Here is a 25719-nt window from a genome sequence, read left to right as displayed (position 1 = left end):
CCTTCTGCTTTTAGCCAAAGATTTGTCTTTTTTCAGTTTATTTTCTCTAATAAGTGCAAACAAAATGTGAAATTTCAGAGAAACTATACTCTTCTCTGTCCCCTTCTTCTATCCCCATACACTCTTTGGAAGGTAACAGACAAACATTTGTACATCATGGAAAAGGGCCATTTATAATTACTTTAGGGAATCAGATGTTGCCAACAAACAGTCAGTGTTTCTCAGGCTCACCTCCCTGTTTGGCTCCTACATATACATTCTGTGATCCGCTAATTCCTTTGTCCTATTTAGCAACTTGCTCAATTGTTTTGGTTTTTTTTTTTTTTTTTTTTTTTTTAACACTTAGTGTATGTCTATATTTCCTGGTAAATCGGGACTGCTGCAATCGATGAAGCAAGCGTGGATTTACCAGGGCTGGTGAAGCCATACTAAAATCAGTGGGAGAGCACTCTCCTACCATTTTGTGTACTCTACCTCCCCAAAAAGCGTAAGGGAAATCGACATGAGGTCAACACAGACTGTGAATCAGACAATGCTCAGTCACATTATTCAGGCTGCTTTCCAAGTTTAGGCCCCAGTCCTGCACACACATACATGTGCTTAATTTTAAGCATGGGAGTGGTTGTACTCAAATCAATGAGAGTACTCAGGTACCTATAAAGTTAATCATGCACACAAGCACTATCAGGATCAGTGACCTAGTCTCCTTTTCCTCAGTGCTCCTGTCTCCAATCTGATTTTTCATGCTTACTCACTTCCCACCAATTTGACCATTAGAAAATGCTGTTTGCCAGATCTGCCATACCTTATACTCAATCTTCTGTTTCCCAGCCTCATTCTGACAGCACCAACTTCCCATTCAATCTACTGCAAAACTCTGTGAAGATCTTTCTCATTACTATTATTTGTATTGCACTAGCACTTAGGGAGCTCATTGACAGACAAAGACCCTGTTGTACGACGTGCTGTACAAATACAGAACACAAAGGCAATCCGTGAGCTGAGGAACTTAGTCAAAGCTCTCTGGAGATACCATCACTGGACCTAACCAGGTTATTCACAGAATCACAGGCACATTCTCATATTCCTCAACTAACGTCATGTATGCCATCATGTGCCAACTATGCCCAGATGCTCTGTATATTGGGCAGACTTCAAACTCTCTTAGACAAAGAATTAATGGGCATAAAACAGACACAAAACACTCCTGATTCACAAACCTGTCACCCAGCACTTTAATGGAGTGGGCCATTCTGTTAATGACCTGAAAGTCTGCGTTTTACTGAAGAGGAATTTTCACAGCAGTTTGGAAAGAGAGGCTGCTGAACTCTCTTTTACATTCAAATTCAACACATTAACACGTGGTTTGAACTGGGATAGGAATTTTCAAGCTCATTATAGGGGGCTCTTTTACATACTTTGCTTTATCTAATTCTTGACTCCCCACCCCACCTTTCTGCCCCTTTGCTCTCTGATTTACTCACCTTCATAATGTTTTTCTGATTTGCTAAACTTGAATACTATTTTTGGTTCTCTGTGCCTTAAATATTGAGTCTGTTCTGCTGTGGCTGTGGTCTGAAGAAGTGAGTCTGTGCCATGAAAGCTCATCACCTAATAAATTATTTTGTTAGTCTTTAAAGTGCTACTGGACTGCTTTTTTGTTTTGTTAGTCTAAGTAGTTTTAGAAACCCAATGATTAGCATTTAAAGGGTTTTCTTTAGTTGTTCCCATCCAATACTTTGCTCAATTTGATAACACTCCTTCTAAGAGACAGATTTTTTCCCCATTGTTTTAAGTACCCCCTACTTCCTTACTTCATTGCAGCGGCCTTTCTTGCCCTTTTTTCCTGTGTAGAGTTATACAAGATAAATTTCACAGCTGTCTTTCCAGACTCCAACTGTTTCCTAAACATTTCTTATACTGTCTAGGACATTTCCCATGCATTCTCTGGACTTTTCAGGCTTCATACCTTTTACAGCCACTCCACAGTCAAATACATACATGCTGCTTTCTTATTAGGCCTATGCTGGGGTGGCCAACCACTTAGAGATGAACAGCCAAAATAGCAGTGGGTGGAGTGTGAAGAGCCACATATCATATGTTTATTTTTATATATCTATATATTTCTCTATACAGAGATATTGATATCTATTATACCTTTATAGAGATAGCGATATCTGATAGATAGATAGATAGATAGGAGCCACCCAACTCTTTAGAGAGCCCCCACAGCTGCCCACAGCCAGCAGCATGTGTTTCTATTGGGCGTGCACATCCACACAAACCTTGGTGCACATGATAAAATTTATTCTGCCCAAGGATGAAAAAGATTAGAGAGAACACTAATCCAGGAGCTGGGAGGGGGTATGGAGATGCAGGAGACAATTCAGACCGGGGCGAGGGATGTGGGAGTGGGTGCAGGGTCTGAGGAGGAGTTGTGACCTGGGGTGTGGGGAGGGAGGGTCCAGAGGGTTTGGGTGGTGACTTGGGGCAGAGGATCAGGGTGCAAGAGAGGATTCTAGCCTGGGTAAAGGTGCAGGAGCAAGCGTACCTCTCAGTTCCTATTGGCGGCAGACCAGCCAGTGAGAGCTGAGAAACTATGCTGTACTGCCCCCACCCCCAACGACATTTCTCAGTTTCCGCTGGCTCGTTTCTGGCCAATACAAGCTGAGAGATTTTGCTGAGGGCAGGGGGAACTCCTAAAGCTCTCCCAGCTCCATAGCTGTAGGGCTGGCTGCAGGCTAGACTGAAAGGCTTCCCAGGCCAGATTCTGCCTGTGGGCTGTATCTTGCCTGCGTCTGTTCTAAAATCCCAGTCTGACTTCTCAGAATGTGTCAAGTATCGGAGGGGTAGCTGTGTTAGTCCGGATCTGTAACGGCAACGAAGGGTCCTGTGGCACCTTACAGACTAACAGAAAAGTTTTGAGCATGAGCTTTCGTGAGCACAGACTCACTTCATCAGATGCTGGTCCAACCAGCATCTGATGAAATGAGTCTGTGCTCACGAAAGCTCATGCTCAAAACTTTTCTGTTAGTCTGTAAGGTGCCACAGGACCCTTCGTTGCTGTCTCAGAATGTATGTTACTCTTGTTCTCCACACCCTTTGATGGCCAGATGGGTGCAAGTTCGGCTACTTTGACCATTTACACTCATTTTCTGAGCAGCTCTGGCACATTAATACCACATTTGTCCCTACAGAATTTGATTAGGGGCACCCCTAGGAGCGGCCTCCCCATTCACAGCAGTACTAAGGAATGAACCATTCAATACATCCATTAAACTCCTCTTCCAGCTATTTTCAGTGTGCTCTCTTTACCCTTCTGAGTAAGACACACCTCCGTCTCTACATCTCCTCTCTTTTCTCTCCACCCTTCCCCCAAACTCCCCAGTAATTTGAGACCTCTGCTGGCTACAGGAAATCTCCGATTTCATATTAAGAATGAAGAGAAAATCATGCACAGCATCCATGGAGCTAAATGATGGAATCACATCTCAAGGAACGCGTCAGCACTACTTCTTCATATTGTGCTTTCTTCCTCTTTAGCAATTTCTGATTTTTATTTCTTTTTCCTATCTTCATGTATTTGTTTTCAATGGAAAAGGTCAGTCATGCTATTTTTATGATGATTCTGTCGGGGCCATTTTGTATTTCAGTTCCAGATTATCCTCTGTCATATACATGTAAGCCCTAACTTGTTATTTAATGTTAGTTCATATTACTTAGCCTGTTTCATCTTGTTTTACCTTAGTCTTTATGTCATCATGCACTGCATATCACTGAAACAGGTAAGTTATTTAAATGAAAAAAACTAAACAAAATACTAGAGCCATCCACATCACCAAATGCCATAATGTGATGGCTGCACTGTCTATGCTACAGATGTTCAGAGTCATGCTCCATAGAACAATATAGGGGGCAAGCAAGGCATATCAGAAGAGAGCCCACGAACATCTGGAGAAATGGATGCACTACTGCATTACAAAACACACTGCCAGTGTTGTTTACAGTACCTGCCTTAGTTTTTTGATTGAGTTCATTATGCAAGGCGGTGGTAGCAGCTGCAGAAGAAGGGATAATTTTTCATTCTACGTATAGTCACTTAACAATAACATTGCTAATATAATTAAAATAAAGGCTCCTTAACTACAGAGTCTAGCTTAAGTGTGGCGAAGATGTATATTACAAACCCGCATCAGAAATGAGCTTTTTTGAAACCACTTCTACTCGCTGAACAGGATTTTGCTACAGAAGTAACCTATAATTCTCCCAGTTTATCACAGACAACTCTGATCATTTGTCTCATTGATTGAATAGTTTTTCAGGGGAAATAAGTTACACAGGGTGTGGATCCAAAACCCAATGAAGTTACCGGAAAAACTCGTATTAACCTGAGCGGGCTTTGGATCAGACTCATAGTGCATCATAATTATTATAAATAGAGGAGTATGTGACCCACCAAAAAACAAAATTCTAGAGCATTCATTATGCATGTCCATTATTTTGCTAATTAATCATGGGTGCAAGTATCTCTTTCCAGAAGCATTCATATGGGGAGACTAATTATTTCCTCTCCTAAAAATCTATACTGCATATTCATCAGGTAGGCAATGACCAGACTTATTACCAGGTTTGGTTTAATTTAAAGAAAAAAAACCCACACACATGCATGTGCTCACAGCAACTTATTTCCATTTGTGCAGTGAAGCAGATTACTTTCAGGACAAGTCCTTGTGTGCTAGTCAATGCCAAATGTAAAGTATGCCATAAAAACCATTCATGCAAATGAAGGCATTCTTCCAACAGCTGTGTTAAGTTGAGGGTGAAATCTTGAGCTACATCTACACTAGAGTTTTGTCGACAAAACTCATGGAGTGTCCACACACAAAATGTGTTTTGTTGACAGTCTGTTGACAAAACTCAGCACTTCCGCTGACCAAGTTCTGTCTCTCTATGATGACGCATAAGGGCTTTGTTGAGGGTTTCTGTTGACAAAAAAGCCACATACACACACAGGGAGCCTTCTGTCAACAGACAGGGCTTCCGGTTCACCAAGCAGCCCTGTTGGCTGAGCTTCCAGTTGGCCGTTCTGTTGAGAAAGCAGCCAGGCCATCTGGCCACTTTCTGTCAACAGAGCAGATTGCCCTTTCGATCTGCTTTTGTACATGGCCGCAACCTGTTGACAGGAATTTTGTCGGAAAATCTTTTCTGACAGAAACATCTGTTGACAGATCCTTCTAGTATATCTGTAGCCTTTGGTCCCAGACTCTCATGGACTTCAGCAAGGTCAGGATTTTGTAAATGTTCTTACACTCTATTACTACAATTTTATCTTCCTGAAGAATGTTAACAGACAGAATTTTCTGAAGAGATTATAAATGTGGTTTTTGAAGACTACTGCCTGTGTGTAATTTATGATGAATTTCTCTTCCATAAGCCAGTTTGTTGTGGGGTAACTTAGTACATTTTCCTATCAGTCAGCACCTTTCTATGTAGGTCTGAAGCCTACAGATAAATGCTTGGATAAAAGACTTGTGACTAAATGGCATCTGCTGCAAATATCTATTTTACTTTTCTATAATACCCATTACTATGATAGAGAAGTGATTATGATGATATCACTGCATCAATCTGACATGTGGAGTGATTGACATGAGTTTCTGTTTGCATCAGAAGCACTGTGGAGCACATATCATGCTTTTTTTGGCTCACCATGAGCTTGCACACCTTATAAGTGCATGTAAGAAGAAGTTCTTTTGCTTTATCAGGACTATGCATGTGAGTGGGAGCTGCAGGATCAGACTGAGTATGAATGTTTTCTGAGGTTGTCAGAGCAGTAATAGGTCACTGTCATTAGCCCTGGAACTGTTACAGACCAAGAGGGGAACACATCCATTGGCAAGTTCCTGGGAAAGGAGTGAACTCCAGAAAGACCTATTTCTCATGAGTGACTTATTCTTAGATAAACCACAGATTGTTTTTTCTCCAACAACTGAGTCCAAAACTGTAGATTTTCTTGAGCATTTACCTTACCAACTCCCTGTTTTGCTCCAAGCCCCAGAGACAGCCCATTGCACTGTGGTATACTTGATTCAATTATTCACACACTGTAATGAGACTGAACCAACTAAGGTTTTGAGAAAACGAGGCTGTATTTACAAAATGAGCATCAGGAATTGGCTCACTCTGCACTAAAAGGGAGATACGTGGCAAGAAGGGATGATTAAATCACATCTGAAAAAATATTATAGCCTGCAGCCTCTCTGGAGCCTTTGACTGTTGCTAGAACCACACCCAAACTGTGCTGGTTGTAGAACCATTAGACCTAAAATACCAGAAGACTCTTTCTTGAAGCTGAGCTCTAAGGAATACAGGCAATCTTTCAAGGATGCCTTGTCCCAAGAGATCTCCTGCCCTGATCTGAAGACTGGAGAGCTCTGTGTTATCTTGGAATAAGAATTCAAACCTGTAAGTGCTTATCTGAACCAACGACATGATCTAAACTATAGAGGCACACTCGTTATTAGCACTATGTTCCTTTTAACACACAGCTCCTGGTGTGATCGTTAAAGGCCAAACCCTGCATTCCACTCCAGAAGTCAGACAAGATAATGGTGGATGGGAAGATTTTTATCCCCTTATCTCAGTGTTTCTCAAAATGTGGTCCATGCACCACTAGCGGCCTGTGATCGCCTTGAAGGTGAGCCGTGGGCGCAAAGCCCTGGGACCGCAAAAGAGTTAATCTAGCTTGTGGGAAGCCCTGAACTTCGCTCCCCCCTCCCCTTTACCCCCTGGGGCTGAAGTGCAAGGGGAGTGAGGTGTCACAATTGGGGGCCACATCTATAAGAACTGGTGGAGTTTTTTGCTTGCTCTACCTTCTCACCTTTGTGTGGCCTACAGACTGATTTTTCTGCGGGTCACTGACCCCAGCCCAAAAAAATGTCCTGACCCCTGGCTTAAATAAAAACAATGTTGAACTCTTTTGTTTTGAACATAAATTAAATATTTTACTTTACTTAAAACAAAGTTTGGTAAACAAACATGATACATGCAATAAGATCTAAATATATGCCCTCTTATGATATAGCTGTGTATTTATGCTTTTATGCTCCTGCAGCCTAATATGAATGATTTTGAATTTAAGGTATTTAGAGATAAGCAAATGCATTTTGTCATCATGGGTGGTTGGCTGATGGTCTGCAGAAAGGTGTGCACTGAGCAAGGTGGGCCACAGGCCAAAAAGTTGAGAAGCACATTCTTACCTCCTGGATATTTGACTTTTTTGAGGAAGATGTAGAGAATAGGTCCATACACAGCAACTATTTTTGTATCTGGCATATGGAGAGGAGCACTGATCCACATTCCTCCTTGAATCGCATCCTGGACAATCATTGTGCAAATCAGGCCAGATTTTGACTGAGATTGGACGGATGTATGTACAAATCTGAGGGAAGCATTTGACCGGTAATCACCTACATCTTTACAGCACCTGTCAGCAAATAGGCTTGATTGTTGGGATTCTCTATTTATGACCATGCAGGAAGGTCCATGTTTAGCAGTGGTTCAGGACTTGTAATTCCCAGAATTAATCAGGAATGCAGCACGCAGAGGAAATCTGATATGGGCTTGAGCCAATTCTTGCTGAAGACAATGGGACTTTTTCCATTGACTTCAATGGGATTCAGACCTAGAAAACTATGTTTCAGGAACATATCAAAACACCCTGTACTGGCTGGACTCAGAAGTCTGCAGGAAGAAATGCAGCTGGGCACTAAAGGGTAACTCCATAATTCCAACCTAGATAAGCCACAGGTCAAGTCTCTGCCTGTATGATGGTAAGAACTAATGAGCAGCACACAAGCCAGCCCATGCTTCAAACCCATTCACAAACAGAAACTTTACAACACTTATTAACCAGCTTTGCTCAGTTAAAATATTGAGTTGATGGTGATCAACACTCCTCTTAGAATTGGATATTTGAAAGAATTTTTTCATGAAAAAAATCAAACATTGTTTATGAAAATTTTCCCCTTTTTTCCAAACCAGATATGTAAAATCACAATAGTTTTCATATGATCCGATCTTTAATGCAATGTTTTCATTTCTAATTTTCTATTCCAGAACAACTACCTTCTATAACCCAGTGAGTAACAACACAAAGTGACAAAGAGCAGAAAGCTATTTTTGGGTGCTTTAAAAAAATCTGAACCATAACATTAAACAAACAAATTAAGCCAAAGTATGAAATAGCAAACAAGATTCATTTTGTAATGCAAAAGGCAAAGATTGTGCTCCAAGGGGTGAGAGACAACATGGAAAGCTGTGTAAGATAAGCAGCAGCAGTCACTAATGCAGAGTAAGGAACTCTTCTCAACAAAGTAGGCTGCTAACAACAGCAGCATGAAAACACAACAGCAAACCTCAGTAGAGCGTGGTCTGCGCAGAACCAGACTCTTTGGATAAAAGAAATCAGACGAGGAATGCTGCCATGAAATATAAAATAAAAAAAAGAATGAAAAACAATATTTCTCCTGGATACAGAATAGCACACCAAGGCTATGGCTGCACTTCCCCCAACTTCGAAGGGGGCATGGTGATCAGGGTGATGGGAGATTTATAATGAAGTGCTGCGATGGATATGCAGCACTTCATTAGGCTAATTCTCCGCTGAGGCAACTTAGAAGTGTCAAACTTCAAAGTGCTGGCATGTCATGTAGCTGTGGGCACTCTGATGGTTGACACTTTGAAGTTGCCACGGGGGAGAATTTGCCTAATGAAGTCCTGGATATTCACTGCAGCACTTTATCAGTAATCTCCCATCACGCTGATTACCATGACCCCTTCGAAGAAGGAGGCAAATGTAGATGTAGCCCAAGAGTTCAAGATCTTTTGCAACAACATCACTAACACCTACTTTCCTAAGTTGACATTACACTCCACACAGTTTGCAGTCCAGTGTCGCACATGGTTAGCTGCAGAATCACCAACTGGCAGACAACTGTATGTCAGTGCCAAGAATTTTTTTTACAGTTGCTTTATTTCCTGTTTGGTTTGGCTTTATAACTCTCCAAACAGAAATCTAACGAGGAAAAGTTTTTAAGCAACATTTTTTTTAAATGAACTCCACCTTAGAGTCAGTGAAAGCTCTGATTACTGTAACTTGTATTCCAGTTCAGCTACGGACGTATAAACACAGCCTCCCGAGGACTTCTGAAGCCATTTCAACAATAATTTTGCTTGGTTTTAAAGGGAAAGGAAATTCAGCAGTGCGAAGAGTACACGTTGCCACCAGAAAATCTGGGCCTGCCCAATACTATGAGATCACCAGTAATGCCCCTGCCATTTCACAGCAGCGCTCTTGCCTTGCACAGGTGTGAAGGTCTCTGTTAACTTAACTGATTTCAATTAAGATTATCTGAGTGAAAAGTACTTGCGGACTTGGATTTACAAAGGAAAAGTAAAGATATTTGGAAGGAACATCTGCAGTTTTGCTAAGGCTGAAAATAATCCAGGAGGTTTAAAGGTTCATCTTGGAGCATATTTGTAATGACAGTGATGTAGTCAGCAGTGCTTTGATATAATTAAAAATCCACAAGATCACTGAAAAGGGAACATATTTCATACCAGCCACACACCAATAACTACAAGCAGTCTGATTTCCAGTCACTGCCAGAGCGCACACAGCAGAATGAGCAACAAGCCGGAAATTAGCATAAAAGCCTGACAGTCGGCAGCAGATTCCACCCAGCAGTTCACCAATCCACTGCTCTTTAATCAGGGACTGGCTGGCTGGTTTAGAGCACTTTCCACATAAGGGCATGCCTTCATCTTCCAATTATAGATGAGGAGGCATTAAGATACCCCATCTAAAGCAACCTTCCCTTCTTTAACATTACTCCTGAAAGCAGTGACACTCACACTAATGTCACAGCACCATGGAATAGGTATCATCTGCTGATACTGTAACATGCTAATCCCAGACGGCAGCATCTGTACAAATGACACAATTCAGTGTGGTGGATGCCACTGGCCTGACAGAATATCCACCATGCTTAGTGGTAGCCAAGATTTCCCAAGCGGGATCAGTCCCCCCTCCCTACAGAGAGGAAAACGGTGATGATATTTCACAACACATTGTGAGAAAAAAATGTCAAGCTCTTCGGAAAATGTCAAGCTCTTCGGACCACCCCAGGCTCTCTGAAACTGAAAAGTCATTTCTATAGACATCTGCAGCCAAATGGCCGGAATCTGCAATGATCAATCCATCAGTTTTACAGTTTAAACTGAGGCATGGAGCAGAGCCGTGAGTTTCCCAAGGTCACTCAATAGGCCAGAGCCAGGAATAAAACGGGAGTGAGTTTCAGCCCAATACTCTAGCCACGAGGCCATGCTATAGTGCAGGGGTGGGGAACTCTCAGCCTGAGGTCCGGCTCCAGACCATGGCTTGTCTGCAGCTGGACCCCACCACTCGGGGCTCCCCTCCATAGAATCCAGCTTGTGGTGAGGTAGAGAGAGAAGACCCTTGAGCGCCACATCCAGATCAGGCAAGACACTGTCTGGGTGCAAACCCTGGGCTCTGCCAGGGCTTGTGAGGCAGGATGAGCTTGCTGCTGCTGTTCCCCCAGTTGGGGATGGCTTCCTACCACAGCTTTGATTGGCCTGAATTCCAACCAATCAGAGCAGTGGAGGGATGCAGGCATGTGAATCCAGGTGTGCTGCAAAGTGTGCCCTGTTGCCCAGACCCTGCACCCCCAGACTGATTGTGCATCCATCCCATCCAGACCTCCACTCCCACCTCCTTCTTGCACCCTCCCTCCCAGAACCCTCACCACCACCCCAACCTCTCTCTTCCAGACCCAGCACCCCAAGCCCTACACCCCTCCTGCTCAGACCGCACAACCTCTCTCCTGGACACACCCCCTCACCCCTACCCTCACCCCCCACTTCCACAACCCACACCCTAGCTCCCGCCCTCTCCTAGTTCCCCCTCTTGCCCAGATCCCCCACCCACAGCCTGTTCCTGCACCCCACTCCATACCAGATCACCAACCCCCAGGCCACACTTGCACCCTCCCTCCCAGACCCCACAGCCCTCATACAGTCAGGGACCAAATCAGTGAGGTGTGAGTTTTTTTGGGTTTTTTTGTTGTTGTTGTTATTTTGGGGTTTTTTTGCTTCTCACTTATGTGGCCTCCAACTGATGTGTCTACAGGTCGGTAGCCCCCAACCTGAAAAGCATTCCCCACCCCTGTGGATGGTGAAGGAAAATCAGTCCATGCTGTGTAATGCTGCAAATGGCTCCACAGAACACAGCACAGCTGACAAACATGGTACAGAGATGTCAGGACTTGGCATAATTAAGAACATCCATTGGTGCATTTGTCCCTTGAGATTTTTTCCCTCTCAGGAACCAGACTGTAAGGTGAACACTCACTCAGGAGCACTGTGGAGACAGCATGCCCTTTGGAGTAATATATTACAACAAATGGATTGAGACGGCAAACAAAGGTAGGGCAGCAGCCTGTCTGGAGTGATAACATTGTAGTTGGTGCCAGGATTGTCATGGCAAGGCAGTAAAAGCAATGGGGAATCACCCTCTATAAAAGGAGGAAGATCAGTTACTGTGTGCGCAAATTACCTGGACTGTAACTGAGCTGAGCATATCCCTCCCCGCTCGTTTATCTTACCCGTAGCTTCTCGTCTGCCTTAGTGGACTGCTTACAGTCGGGATGCCATACAGTGGAACCTGAAAAAAATAACGCATTACTCAGAGTAAGTCAGAGGACTTGAGGTCACTCACCAAAAGCAGAACATTAGAAGAGTTAGGATAGATTCCTCACTGCATCCCAATGAGCTGCAAATCACCTACGAATTCCATCCCAGCACGAGAAATAAAGCAAAATTAAAATGAAGATTTCTCTGGCCTACAGCGGCACACAAAGGTCTCAAAATACTTTTCATGCATTAGTGAATCACAACTCTTGCACAACCCTGCGCAGAAGGTTGGAATCTGTTTGAATTAGATGCTGTGGCTGGAAGAGACATACTGCTGTCAGTGTGGGAAGGAGACTGGTTTTGTGGCGGAAGAAGGAGAAGCGACTCTTATACCTAGTTCTGGTACAGACTTCCTATGTGGCCATCAGCAGTCCTGTCCTACTAAGTCCCTTCGTCTTTGCTCTCATTGGCAAAATGATGGTAATAATACTGTTATACTTAGGGGTTGGGTGAAATCGGATTGAAATGGGCCTTGACTGGTGGAGGGGTTTGGGTGTGTGTGTCTATAAGAGAGAAGCAGCCGAAAGAGAGAAGCAAAGAAGCCTCAGACACAGGGAGCCCTGGTGCATGATCCTGAGGGGAAAAAAGAGATTTTTGGGAAAGTGCTGGCTGAAAGAGGCTTTGAACTGTATTCGCCCTGTATTCAGGGAAACAGGGCTTTGGGAACACTTGCATAAAGAAATACCTGACTCCATTACCAATGTCTCCTCCTAATGGAAATTGCCCACAAACCCCCCAAAACAAAACGGGATCAAAAAGGGGTAAGAATTCTTCAAAACCTCCACAATAAATGGAGTCTCACAGCACCATGAACACCTGTGAGTGTCTTGGAGCATCTTGGATGGAAGGTGCTGTCTTCAGTAGGTGCAGAGTACTACATTCCTAGTTAGCATCATCTAACCTATACCACGCACCTGCAACTCACCACCCGCAGAGTGCAGGACGTACTGAGGGCTAAGGGAAAGAAACAGCGTGTTCTGTGCTAAAATCCTGACTGCTGCACTTTGCCTGAGTGGCCAGCTCAGGGGAGCACCACAGTGGGCAAAGAGTCCTCTCCTTTACGCTATGGAGCAGCTCCACAGAGTTGTCACTCCTCCTCCGCTGCTGTTGAGAAAGGGTGTGATAAGTGGGGAGGGTCACCAGGCCCTGCACTCCATCCACAGTCAGATGTGGCTCTCATTCAGCAGGGAGACCAGAAGGTTTTATTAGTCGACAGGGACACAGCATAGAACAGACTTGTCAGCACCAAAACCAGAAGCAGCCAGTACAATCCATTCTGGGGAGAGGGAGACCAGAGAGAGTCCCCGAGCTGGAGCCCTGTCCCTCTTTCCTCCCTCTCCTGTCACAGGAGACTGCCCCACTCTACAGTTCCAATTCAAACCAGCCAGGCCCATCCTCCCTCCTTTGTACTGTCCCCTGTGGAAGAAAGGTGTCAGCTGGTTGACTAGGTTACTAAGAGCCTGGAGGGCCATTGCTCATGTGCAGGGAGCCATCACACCGAAACACCTATCACCGCTAGGTGATGCTGTGCCTAGGGAAGCTGAGGCACCCACCTCGGGTTACTACAAGAAACACAAGCAATCTAACCAGGGAAATGAAATACTTACATATCCCACTTCGTCACAGAGGGGTATTATTAGCTAGTGGGTTAAATTCATCTTCTCATCAGGCCAGCCCCACTCTCATATGTTGCTGCCTAGGGACCGAAGCCTCAGGTTCTGCTATCTCTGCAGCATACATGGTGGCTAAGACTTCTCCATACCTGGGTCCCTCCCATGAACTGAAGAACCATATGGGGGTGCAGTGTTTCACTTTCCTGTGTAATGTGGAGAATGGATCACCTGCTAGGGTCACCTGAGCATCTCTCAACTAATCATTTCCCTGACATTGCAGGGCCTCAGGCACTGGTGGTTCCTTGGTCTCCCCTGTTCTCTGCCTGCAATTCACAACAGTTTAATCTCTCAAGGACTGAAATGCTGCTACCAGTTATGATCCAGACTGAGTAGAGGCCAAATCTAATGGACACTGAACCTCAATTACACCCTATCATGATCAAAGCCAGATCACTATTCCAACCACAGCGGAGCCAAATGTTTGCCTGCACGAAAGAACCTCCCCAACTCCCTCCTCTGCAGCCACATGGAAACACTAAAATCACAGAATCACAGGGCTGGAAGGGACCTCAGGAGGTCATCTAGTCCAGCCCCCTGCTTCAAGCAGGATCAACCCCCACTAAGTCATCCCAGCCAGGACCTTGTCCAGCCGGGACTTAAAAACCTCAAGGGATGGAGAATCCACCACCTCTCAAGGCAACACATTCCAGTGCTTCACCACCCGCCTGGTGAAGTAGTTTTTCCTAATATCTAACCTACACCTCTCCCTCTTCAACTTCTGACCATTACTCCTTGTTCTGCCATCTGACACCACGGAGAACAGTTTCTCACCCTCCTTTTTAGAGCTCCCCTTCAGGAAGTTGAACGCTGCTATTAAATCACCTCTAAGTCTTCTCTTCTGTAAACTAAACAAGCCCAAATCCCTCTGCCTATCCTCATAGATCTTGTGCTCCAGACCCTTAATCATTTTTGTTGCCCTTCGCTGAGCCTGCTTCAGCAAATCCATATCCTTTTTGTACTGGGGGGCCCAAAACTGGACACAATATTCCAGATGTGGCCTCACCAGTGCCGAATAAAGAGGAATAATTACTTCTCTAGATCTGCTCAAAATGCTCCTCCTAATGCACCCCAATATGCCGTTAGCTTTCTTGGCTACAAGGGCACACTGTTTACTCATATCCAGCCTTTCATCCACCATAACCCCTAGGTCCCTTTCCATCGTACTGCTGTTGAGCCAGTCGGTCCCCAGCCTGTAACAATATTTGGGATTCTTCCGCCCCAGGTGCAGGACTCTACACTTCTCCTTATTGAACTGCATCAGATTTCTTTTGGTCCAGTCCTCCAATTTACCCAGGTCCCTCTGGATTCTCTCCCTACCCTCCAATGTATCTACCTCTCCCCCTAGTTTTGTGTCATCTGCAAACTTGCTGAGGGTGCAACCCAGTCCCTCATCCAGGTCATTAATAAAAGATGTTGAATAACACCGGCCCCAGAACCGAGCCTTGCGGCACTCCGCTTGAAACAGACCACCATCCAGATGTTGAGCCATTGACCACTATCTGTTGGGACCGACCATCAAGCCAGCTTTCTATCCATCTTATAGTCCAAGGATCCAATCCATATTTCTTTAACTTATGGACAAGAATGTTGTGGGAGACTGTATCAAAAGCCTTGCTGAAGTCAAGGTATATCACATCCACTGACTTCCCCATGTCCACAGAGCTTGTTACCTCGTCATAGAAGCTAATCAGATTGGTCAGGCAGGACTTGCCCCTGGTGAATCCATGTTGGCTACTTTTGATCACGTTCCCCTCTTCCAAGTGCTTCAGAATGGATTCCTTGAGGATTCCCTCCATTATTTTCCCAGGGATTGAGGTAAGGCTGAAGGGGTTATACTTCCCTGGATTGTCCTTCTTTCCTTTTTTAAAGATGGGTACCACGTTTGCCTTCGTCCAGTCATCCGGTATCTCCCCCGATCTCCAAGAATCTTCAAGGATAATGGCCAAAGGTTCACAATGATCTGTGCCAACTCCCTCAGTACCCTGGGGTGCATTAAATCCAGACCCATGGACACAGGATATCCTGCCCAGCAAAGGCCGAGTTCAAAGGCAGGGGTCAGGGCAGCTCCAAGTGGAGCCTTTATGTCAAAGGTCCCTTTCTGGTGCCGAAGCACAACTGGCCAGGACTGATTCCAATTGCCAGCAGCACACAATGTAAACAGCAGCCACAGGAGGCTAGAGGGAGCACGTGGACAACATCAGATGCCTAGCTTTGAGTCTGAGCCAAGGGAGAAGAAACTGCTCATTCAGCAGGGGAAGCATAACAAAGGATGTCATGTACCGAACAGCAGCCTCCGAGCCAGGGCTGTGCAAAGGTCAGAAGGAGACCAGCTTTCAGTGGTTCACTTAGAGGCCTGATGAACAGGAATGCTCAGGAGGCAGGATGGTCTTGTGGCAAAGTCTCTAAAATGCGACTCAAGAGAGCCAGGTTTAGCTCCCAGCTCTGTCATAGACTTGTTGTGAGAGGGAAACTCTCATCCTCTCTCTAGGACCCTGCTCCGCTTCTGTAAAAGAGGGCTAGCACTACTGCCTTTCTGACACCCTTTATCTGTCTTAAATATTTACACTGTTAACTCACCAGGCAAGGGCTGGATCTGATCCTGTATATATCCAGCACATAGCAAATGGGGCCTTGCTCTCAGCTGGGGCCTCTACAGGTGAACATCCCATGGGCAGAATCAGGTGTGGGAGCAGTTCCCTAGCTTTCAGGGCATGGGTGTCCAACCTTTTGGCTTGCCTGGGCCGCATTGAGTGAAGAGGAATTGTCTTGGGCTGCATATAAAGTATATAATATAGCTAATGTATACAAATCACATAATAATGTTAAAAGTTTATGATCCTGTGGGGCCGCATTACTAGCTTTCCAGGGCCACATACGGCCCGCGGGCTGGATACGCCTGTTTTAGTGTGAAGCTGAGTTGACCTGTGATTCTCAGGGAGGAGTTGGGTTAACAACCTCAGTTTTGGTTCACAAGCCAAACACAATGAGAGGTTTAAAAACATAGAAAACTTCAGATGAAGTGGGTCTGAGGTTAGATGGGAATATTTTGCACAGTCCTGTACTTTGAGCCAACCATAGCTTTGAGGTTTTATCCACCCAGATGTGCTCATTTATTTTGAAACAGCTCAGAGCTATGTAAATCTTCCAGACCCAATTCAGTTTAATTACCTTTCTATTGGAAACTCTATAGTACTCTGCTGCTAATCCCACCACTGGCATCTTTGCTCCCTTGGCAGACAACAAACAAAATATGCAGCTGTCTAACTTTTTATCTTGCATGCAGCAGCCCTACAACACAGAATGAGCGCTGAAATATACAAATTCAGCAAGCCTGGAAAGCATGAAAGGCTGCATGAAAACTACAGCAGGCCTACTCTACATGCTAAGCAATGTCTCTTTTGAGAACCAATTGGGTGAGAGACAGAGTTACGATACTAGGAAACACATGGGAGAAAGAAAATTCTCAGTGCTATTGCTTGTCATTTGCCCAGGCAAACCCACAGACTGTCCACCATTGTTACAAAAAGGTCATTGGAGGCAAGAAAGTAGAGGTGACTTAGTTTATTTCAACTCTCACTGTTCTCTTTGCAGGTTACCTTTGCTTTCATTAGATGTAACATTCAAGTAAACACTGGATGAAATCCCGGCCCCAAAACTCACACTGCCAACAGTGGGGCCAGGAGCACACTTGTGTTCTTATGCAAAGAGCAACCGCGGAATGAGCTGTAGACACAGGCAATGCCCAGTGGAGGTGGTAATTGTGACAGGAGGGAGCTGGTCACCAATCACTCATTTCACTGCTATGTACTTGGCCACAAAAAGCTTGGAAAGATACTACTGCTCCACTTCTTGCAGGGGGACTGGTTCTCTTGGGGGAATCCACACAGGATGGGTGGCGCAATGTTCCTATGAGCTGAAGCTAAGCGAGACTTTCACCATGGGAAAGCCTTTGGGGTACACTGCACTAAGAACCAAGAAGCTAAGTGCAGCTGCCAGCAAGCAGGTAAAATCTTCCTGAAGAACAGGGGTGATACAATCAATGCAGTGAGTTCATAAGAAAACCGTGATAATCAGCAAAGCGTCGTAACTTGCATTAATTTGCCGCTAGGTGGGGAAAAGAAGAGTGTAACTTGCATCCAAGGGACAAGGAGGTGAAGCTGGGGACACAGCAGGGAAGAAATTAAGAGAGGAAGGAGCCAGCTGCCTCTCCTGCTTCATTCCCCAACCCCCAGGGCTAAATTTATCACTAAGATGCACATGGGTATAGTTCTCCTTGGCTTTCGTGTGCTCTGCGGCGTTGTTTCACAAGAGTTCCAGATGTTCTCGGAGGGAGGAGGTGGGGGCTTGGGAGAAGGGGTGGAATGGGGAAGAGGTAGAGCAGGCACAGAAGGAGGCAGGGCAGGGGTGGGAAATGAGCACCTCCTGGCTAGAGAGGAAGTTGGCACTAAGTTATGGTTCTATAATAAAACTTGCATGCATGTATACCAAGGGCTGCACCGAGTTGTCAAACAATCCCCATTCAGTGAATGTCAGATCGGTGCAAGTTACACCACTTCCTACCATTCACACTGTGACGCAGGCCGACGAGGTGCAAGATCTTGCCAAGACTCTACTCAGCAGCAGAGCACTGACAAATTCATGCCTGGAAACCAGACTAGCTCACCTGTATGTTAGCCTTGTTCCAGACAGATACTAGACTCACCAGAATACAATTAGTGTAAAGCCTATGGAATGCTTGTGAGTTGCTGCATGCATTAATTTCACTTGTAATGTCTACATCCCATGCTACAAGGTGATACTAAGTTTTGCCTTATAACTATAAAAACACTGACTCTGCACTTGTGAACCCAGTCACAAGGAGTCATCTACCCCCACCCCATCAAGATGGGCTATGTAAATTAATGGGACATTAAGAAGTCTTGTGGCACCTTACAGACTAACAGATATTTTGGAGCATAAGCTTTCATGGGCAAAGATCCACTCCATCAGATGCATCTTCTTGTTGTTCTCGAAGCTACAGACTAACATGGCTACCTCTCTGATCATGGGACATTGTGCAATAAAAGTGGCTCTCTTATGCCAATGAAGGTGCTATGTGCAAGAAAGCACACCCACTGAATGCTGGAAGAGGGGATAAAACAGGACACAAGAAAAAATTCTCTTTTTGCTGTTTGGACTCTCAAAAGGCCGGAGATAGAAAACAGAAGCAGAGATTTTCAGGGTCAACCTGGGTTAGCCCTAAAAGACACGTTTCAGTGCTGACATAGTACTGCAAATCTGTCATGGTTTTGAACCACAGACTCATTTGTGCCTGGAATTAACTCATATTTTCTTTGGTGAGTTTCACTTAAAATAGTCTGGGGACCCTCCCACTCTGACCACCTTATGGGTCTGGACCCCCAGCATTACAACACTGTGACTTTTTAGATGTCAACACCTGAGAATGTGAAACTGACTAATTTTAAAACTCTGTGGCCATGAAATTGACCAAATGAACTGTAAATTTGGTAGGACCCTACTTGCTACCCGCAAAACTGCCTCCCTCCCTTACAGGCCTCCTCTTTCTCCTCTTTGACCTGAAGTGAGGTGCAGATATGCAGGTCTTAATGTGCACATCATTTACAAGGCTGTACAGATGGTGATAATACAGAACTATGAATTCTCTGCAGAGTCAAATAGGTAGGAGAAGCTGGGCTGGGAAGATGTAACACATAATAACCCTTATAACAACATGTCTTCAATAACAGCAAAGGGAGTATAGAAATCCACCAGCCCAGTAATTTCTCTCTTCAAATATCTTCTCTTTATGCAGGATTGTTCCAGTGGGAACCTGCCTGGAATTCTTGCAATTCAGTTCACTCTTCACTTAAGACTGCCTGACTCCACACCCTGTTTCTCTCTTCCCTAGTCACTCAGGACCCCTAACCATGTACTTACAGCTCTTCTGACATCAACATACTTGGAAAGAGTTCTCCGGCCAATTCCCAACCATTCAGGCACCCACCCACTTTAATTTCTGGCCATTAATGGTGCATTACACACCTTCCCAACTATATTTAGTTGAACTAGGCAAAGTGGGAAAAATAACTAAGCCTGAGAGTTTAAGTGACCGCCCCCCCCGTGGAGTGAGGGAACAGATTCAAATTTGGATCAAGTGTGTATTTCAACCAAAAGGAAGAACATTTTCCTCTGGAAGGGGAAGTGAATGTGGGGGATAGATGAATAAAGAGATTGGTAGTACTTGAAGTGATAGAGATAACATTATAAAAAATGAGATGAAAATGGACAGAAAAAAGAAAGATTGAAGAAGACACACCTGCAATGAAGTAGAAAGGCATAAAAGACATGATAAGGGGAATTCAGATAGACAAGCAACATGAAAAAACACAGAGGTTTAGAGACAGTAGTTACATGGGTGTGTGTACTTGTGGAAATCTCACGTACATACACACACACATTTTGAGCTAAAGACCATTAAAATTGTTGGAAGGTTTTCCATGAGCTCAGGTTCCAAAAGAAGAGAATATATGAGCAAAATGATTAGGAGGAAAACAACAAAAACGGTTGCTCACTCATTCTGGCATCCCACATACAGAAATTTTAGTGCATAACACACCAGTGTTCAGAGGCTGACCACTGAAATTTACCTTTTCCTATATATTTAAAAGGACAAGTTGGGGTGACCAGTTTGGAGTCAATGCAGGGTAGCTGTCAGGACACCCTATCTACATTCCCTCTAATTTTTTCCATCTATGCGTGGATTTTTTCCATCCATGTGCAGAACACATTTTTATGTGCACCGAGGCACGTGTGAATGTGCACGACCATTAGAAAGAAAACCAGCTGTGAGCGCTCTGTTAATCTACAGGGCAGAATCTGAATCTCTCGTGCATGGACACACATGCCCACAGCTTACAGGGAATACTGCACCATAGGGAATACCATGAAACATTCACCAGGGTGGTGACACCAATCCCTCAGAGAACAGCAATGATGAAAAAGCAGCTGTAAATCCCAGATACCTAAGATGTCAGCGGGTGGCATCCAAACTGCCTTGACTCAGAGAGGGGAAAATGAAAATCAAAACCTCCTGCCTGGAAAGCAATTCAGATCTGCTGCTGCCAGACATCAACAGGGCTGTTGGAGGATCACTGATACGATGCTGTTTCCTGGTTGGCTATCTGACCTTACGCCTGTTTCTGGCAGTGGGGAAATGAAGACGTCCTTACCTTGCAGGTACATTTCTTCTCCTTCCGTGAACATTTGGTTGCATCTGCTGCATCGTGCACAGCTCGGATGGTAATGCTTGTCACCTGCCTAAAGAAAAACAAAGAAGGCAATGAGGAAGCGATACAGCATCATATTGTTCTTCATTGATAGGCTCTTGCTTGTCTCCCTCTTGTTTCTTTTAAATGTATATGACACTGCTCTGAAATTGTCACAGAACAGACCCTGCTTATTAGCAGTAAGAGCTTTCCACACATTCTGTCAACAAAGTGGGTCAATTCAAATGTGTAATTACTACCTGAATGATTCAGTGTCAATGGCCAGTTAAATCCTTGGCACTGCCTTCTGTCACTGCTAATTTAACAAGGGATTTGTTGGTGGAGTCCTGGGATCACCAATTTATTTCACTCAGGCCACCTGACTTCAGAGAGTAACCTCAACTCAGGCGCTGGCACCTGCAGCCCAACCTGAATTTGAACTATTGACTCAAGGGTGCTAAGTACTCAAATTCAAGTCCCCCAACTCATACAGTCTCTTAAATACACAGATAGGCATAATGAACTAGACTGATCAGAGTTGCTTCTGGCCTCCCCTAGCAAAACCTAGAGGTAAGGCTGGCTCAGATGCAAACAAGGAGAACAGTTCGGGGAAGACTCAGCTTAAGGGATTTACTGCAGCGTTCCAATGCACACTCCCCGCCTTTGGGTTATAAACCCAAAGTTACGTGAAGCGTGCCTCCTTCCTGGGCATGAAGGAAGGTATACAAAACCCTCTCCAAACCGGGTCATATTATAAACCAGAAACAAGCGTATTAAATCCCACTTCTTATTCTTCAAAAAGTCACTTTTGTTGACTAATAAATCCACTGTAAATAATTGTTAACTGAAGAGAGGTGGGGGAACAGCTGTACATCTCTCTCAACATAAGAAAGAGGGCAAATAACAGGAGCTTACCCGCTATAAAACTCTATACAGAGAAAGACGGATTGGTCTGGGGTCCAGGTCCCACTGGGGCCGTGCGCCTGGTTGTTGAGACAAGTCCCTTTAACAGAGGCTTTTCAGTGTTGAGCTGGTCTCAGGGGGCTGAATTAAACTGCTGTGGGATGTGTGCACTGGAGGGCCTGGCTCAGCAAGACAAGGGAGCACCCAGAAAGGTTGGCTCAGTGGTATTTCAGCACATCAAGTGACAGTCACAAGGGGATCTCTGTGACTGAATCCAGCACACATTCAGCTTTGCTTTCTCATCCCTGCAATTTCTGCCCCCTCATCATCTCCCCCCATTCACTCACCCACACACAGGTCATGGCAATTTTACCAAAAATTTAGTAGCCAGAGGACTAAACTTGCACCTCACAGAGAGGTGGTGGGAAAGACACATCCATCCTTTCCCATAGCTTATGGGTGAATGAAGGGCATCATAAGAACTGGTATTGGGGGTACTACTGATTTGGGTACTGCAAGATGCTACAGATTTGGGCGCTGCTGGTTCACTGTCAGCTGCTTGGTGGGAAAGCTGCTTTTTGTCTAACACAGCCCAGAATAAGCACTTTTTTCTTGGTATTAAAAACCAAAGAAATGAAACCAGATTAGAAAGCACATATGATCCGCAGAGGAAGACCCTGGCATGGTTATATCTATGATTTGCAGACTGAAGACCATTTCAAGAGTTCTCTATGGAAGATTCCTGTACCTCTTTCCTCCCTCTCCCTACCTGCCTGTTATTTACTCTACCTTTATCTTACTTATGGCATATTTATTAGGTCATGAGCTTTCATGGCTAAAACCCACTTCATCAGACGAAAATGGAATGGAAAAACAGAATCCATGGTTTATATAGCAGGGAATGGGGGAGGACGAAGGGGAAAAAAGGAAGTTACCTGTCATGAGGACCAGTTAATGAAGCAAATTAAGTTGTGTGCGTCTCACTTCTGCATGTATCACAAGGTAGGAAAATTGACCTTGTAATTCATGAGCCAGTTAAGATTTCTATTTGTGCCAAGGTTAAAGGTATTCAGCTTATGAAAGAATTCCAATTCAGATGTCTCCCTCTGTAATCTTGTGGTACAATTCTTTTGTAGAAGAATGGCTCCTTTTAAATCTATTAGCGAATGTCCAGGGAGTTAAAATGATCACTTACAGGTTTGTGTGTGTCACCATCCCTGGTCTCAGGTTTATGTCGATTTTTCCTTTGCCTGTGTGATTTCTGTTGTGTTTCTTGGTAACCAGCAGGGGAGGAGATCAGAAGCAGAGTTTGTGACCGGTGGGGGAGTTTAACACCAGTGTAACTCACCAGCGATGGGCATATCTCCTCTCACTTCGCAGCCTGCTCTGACTTTGGCACTTCCAGTGAGGGCAGTTCCAGGCACGCCAGGTAACACCCTCATGCCGAAGGGTCACATTTCAAAGCTCACCTCTGCTGCCCCAGTACCTGCCCCCACAACTGAGCTGGCGACAGCAAACAGCATCAGTGTGTGTGTTCTCTGCATTTAGAGTGAGTGCAGGGGAACAGTGCAGCACTCCTCTCCTTCTCTGGGGCAGAAGGGGGATTTTGGCTGGGCAGATGTGTAGCAGGAACGTCTCTCATCCAGCACAGTGTGAAACATGAACCACAATGAATGCCTCACAAACCTTCACCAGGGACTTTGCCTAACAACTAATCAGCACAATGTCGGCAATGAAAGCCAAAGAGTAATGAGCATAGCAGATGCACAACAGGAACAGCACTTTCCATTCTATAGCTTTGGTTTCCTTTCATATACCTACTGCTCTTTTCTTTGTTGATCTGAGAACACCAGGGCCAGATCATTCTGCTTAAGCCCACGAGGTCACAGAGATCATAACTGCAGGCAGAATACGTCTGTAGGAGGCTGGCAGGGTCTACCTACAACACCCCACACACTTAGCAGATGTTGATTCTGCTGGGGAAAGGGTAAGTGGATTTTGCTGACTCTGAGAAAGGCAGTTCATTATTTCACCTGGACATAAAGGAAAGGCAGGTGGCTAACATGTCATCAGAGGAGTCCTCAGAGAAGTCCCAAGAAAGGCCAGGTGGGCCTCAGCTGAACTTTATGCTATCGTTAGCAGCTTTGTTAAAGAAGCTGAATGCCAGGAAAGGGTAATTTTTGACTCTGCAGCATGTAGCTTTTGTTTTGGAGCAGGCTGGGAAAGGCACCTGCTCAGAGCACCCTGTGTCTTTGCTGAGACTGTTGTGGGTTGTATCACACAGGGTTTTTAGAGTAAATCTTTTTTCAGATGCAACAAGCCTGAGTAACAGAGCCTGCATCTCAGAGAAGCTGGCAAGGAAGGGATCTTCCCATTGGAATGACTGAGCCACTTGACAGCAACAAATGAAAGCCTAGACTTATGTTAGCCACTGCTATTGCTGTTACCTTCTGCTCTGGGGATGACTGGTGAATGTGTGGCATGGAAGATTAACCTGACCTAGCAGTTCCCTGCTTAGTAGACCCACACCAGTTCAAAGAAGGTCTTTATAGGAAGATGCAGGGTTGCCCTTTCTGCACTCCAGTAAGTCTGATCAAAAAGTAATCTCTGGAATTCTACTGCACCTCCAGCATTTCAGTTTAATCAGGAAGTAACCCAGCTTCCTTTCCTCCCTCTGAGTTTTTCAAAGGAGCTTGACTGTAAAATGATCAGAGCACTTACTGACACCCCAGATGTCCTCTCCCTTCTCTGTATGCCAGGTGGGGAACCTACAGCCCACAGACTGGATCTAGCCTGCTGTTTCGTTTCATCTGGTCTGTAGCAAAAATCTCTTGTGTCGCAGGCTGAAAGCCCTGTGCCTGACCTGTAGCTCTTAGGTTCAGAGGCAATCAAGAAAGCGCTGTACTCTGCCTCTGCCTCCAGTGCTGCCTCCGAAGCTCCCATTGGCCAGGAATTGTGGCCAGTGGGAACCGCAGGGATGGGGCCTGCCTGCATGGACAGCACATAGAGCCACCTGGACCCTCCATCTAGGGGCTGGACCTGGTGGTTACCTCAGGGAGCAGTGCAGATCCAGGGCAGGAAGGGAGCCTGCCTTAGCCCTACTCCACTGCCAACTGGAAGCTGCCTCAGGTAAGTGCTACCCTGACAGAGCTCACAACCAGAACCCCATCCCCGGCCTGTCCTGGACTGCAATCCCTTGGCCCAGCTCGTCCCCCTCTCCTGCACCCTAACTCCCTCCCAGACTTTGTACCCCAGCCCTCTGCCCAAGCCCTGAGCCTACTTCTGCACTCCAAACCCCACGGCCCCAGATCAGAGCTTCCTCCTGAACCTCAAAGCACTCTTCTCGAGCTCCCACCCACAGCTGGCACCCCAAATCAGTGTCCTCATCCCCCCACACCACAACTTGCTGCCCCTGCCAAGAGCCTCTCCTGTGCTCTGAACCCCTTATTTCTGACCCCACTTCAGCATGGGCAAACCCCGAGCCTCTATGCTCCCCCTTGGGCCTGTGTGTGTGTGATCCCTGACAGAAAAAAGGTTCCCTGCTCCTGCTGTACACAATCGCATGCAGAACTCTACGGCGCCACAGGAAGAGAAGTCATCAAATCTCAGCCGCCAGAGAACATCAAATCCAGCTGCAATAGCAGCAAACAAAATGTAACATTGAAATTACACGTGAAACAGCAATGGATTAAAAACAGCAACAGGAACAAGGCACTTTGAAGGCAACAAATCAGACGCAGAGGAAAAACAAGATAAAGCCTGTCCAGAACAGAATATTGCTGAAATTTCTGTTACCCCTCCCCTCAGATGTATCACCAGAATTCTCCTTTCCTTTGCATCGCTACAAATAAATGTTGTATCCTAGCTGCTGTGATTTTGTTAGAGGACACTAAATGTTGTTACTACCTGCAGCTGTAGGCTCATTCATACCAAGCCAACAACTCAGACATTCAATTGCCAGGAGTTCAGGGATGCAGTTGCTTCTCGCCATACGTACAACCACTGACGGATTATCACATGGGCCTTGGACACCTGTAGGGGGTGCACTATGAATATCAACTTTCTGAATGCCAAAAAGCAAACAGCACTGCCGCATCTCTTGCCCT

General features: G+C 45.2%; 1 protein-coding gene across 17 annotated transcripts in view; it reads right to left on the bottom strand.

The window, feature by feature from the left end:
* Nucleotides 1-25719, bottom strand: part of ABLIM1 (actin binding LIM protein 1) — a 299900-nt gene that overhangs the window by 62875 nt on the left and 211306 nt on the right. For 14 of the 17 annotated variants that reach the window (XM_074999086.1, XM_074999099.1, XM_074999098.1 and 11 more), the window contains exons 7-10: nt 20675-20762; nt 11685-11743; nt 8418-8480; nt 4011-4058 (exon numbers count right to left, since the gene is read on the bottom strand). In XM_074999086.1, coding sequence (XP_074855187.1) covers nt 4011-4058; nt 8418-8480; nt 11685-11743; nt 20675-20762 — 258 coding nt within the window. The remainder of the gene's footprint in view (nt 1-4010; nt 4059-8417; nt 8481-11684; nt 11744-20674; nt 20763-25719) is intronic. The other 3 variants (XM_074999091.1, XM_074999092.1, XM_074999093.1) reach the window with 3 other exon arrangements.

This window comes from Carettochelys insculpta, chromosome 7 (assembly GCF_033958435.1).
Source record: "Carettochelys insculpta isolate YL-2023 chromosome 7, ASM3395843v1, whole genome shotgun sequence".
Lineage (NCBI taxonomy): Eukaryota > Metazoa > Chordata > Testudines > Carettochelyidae > Carettochelys > Carettochelys insculpta.
This window is presented reverse-complemented; position numbering and strand designations above follow the sequence as displayed.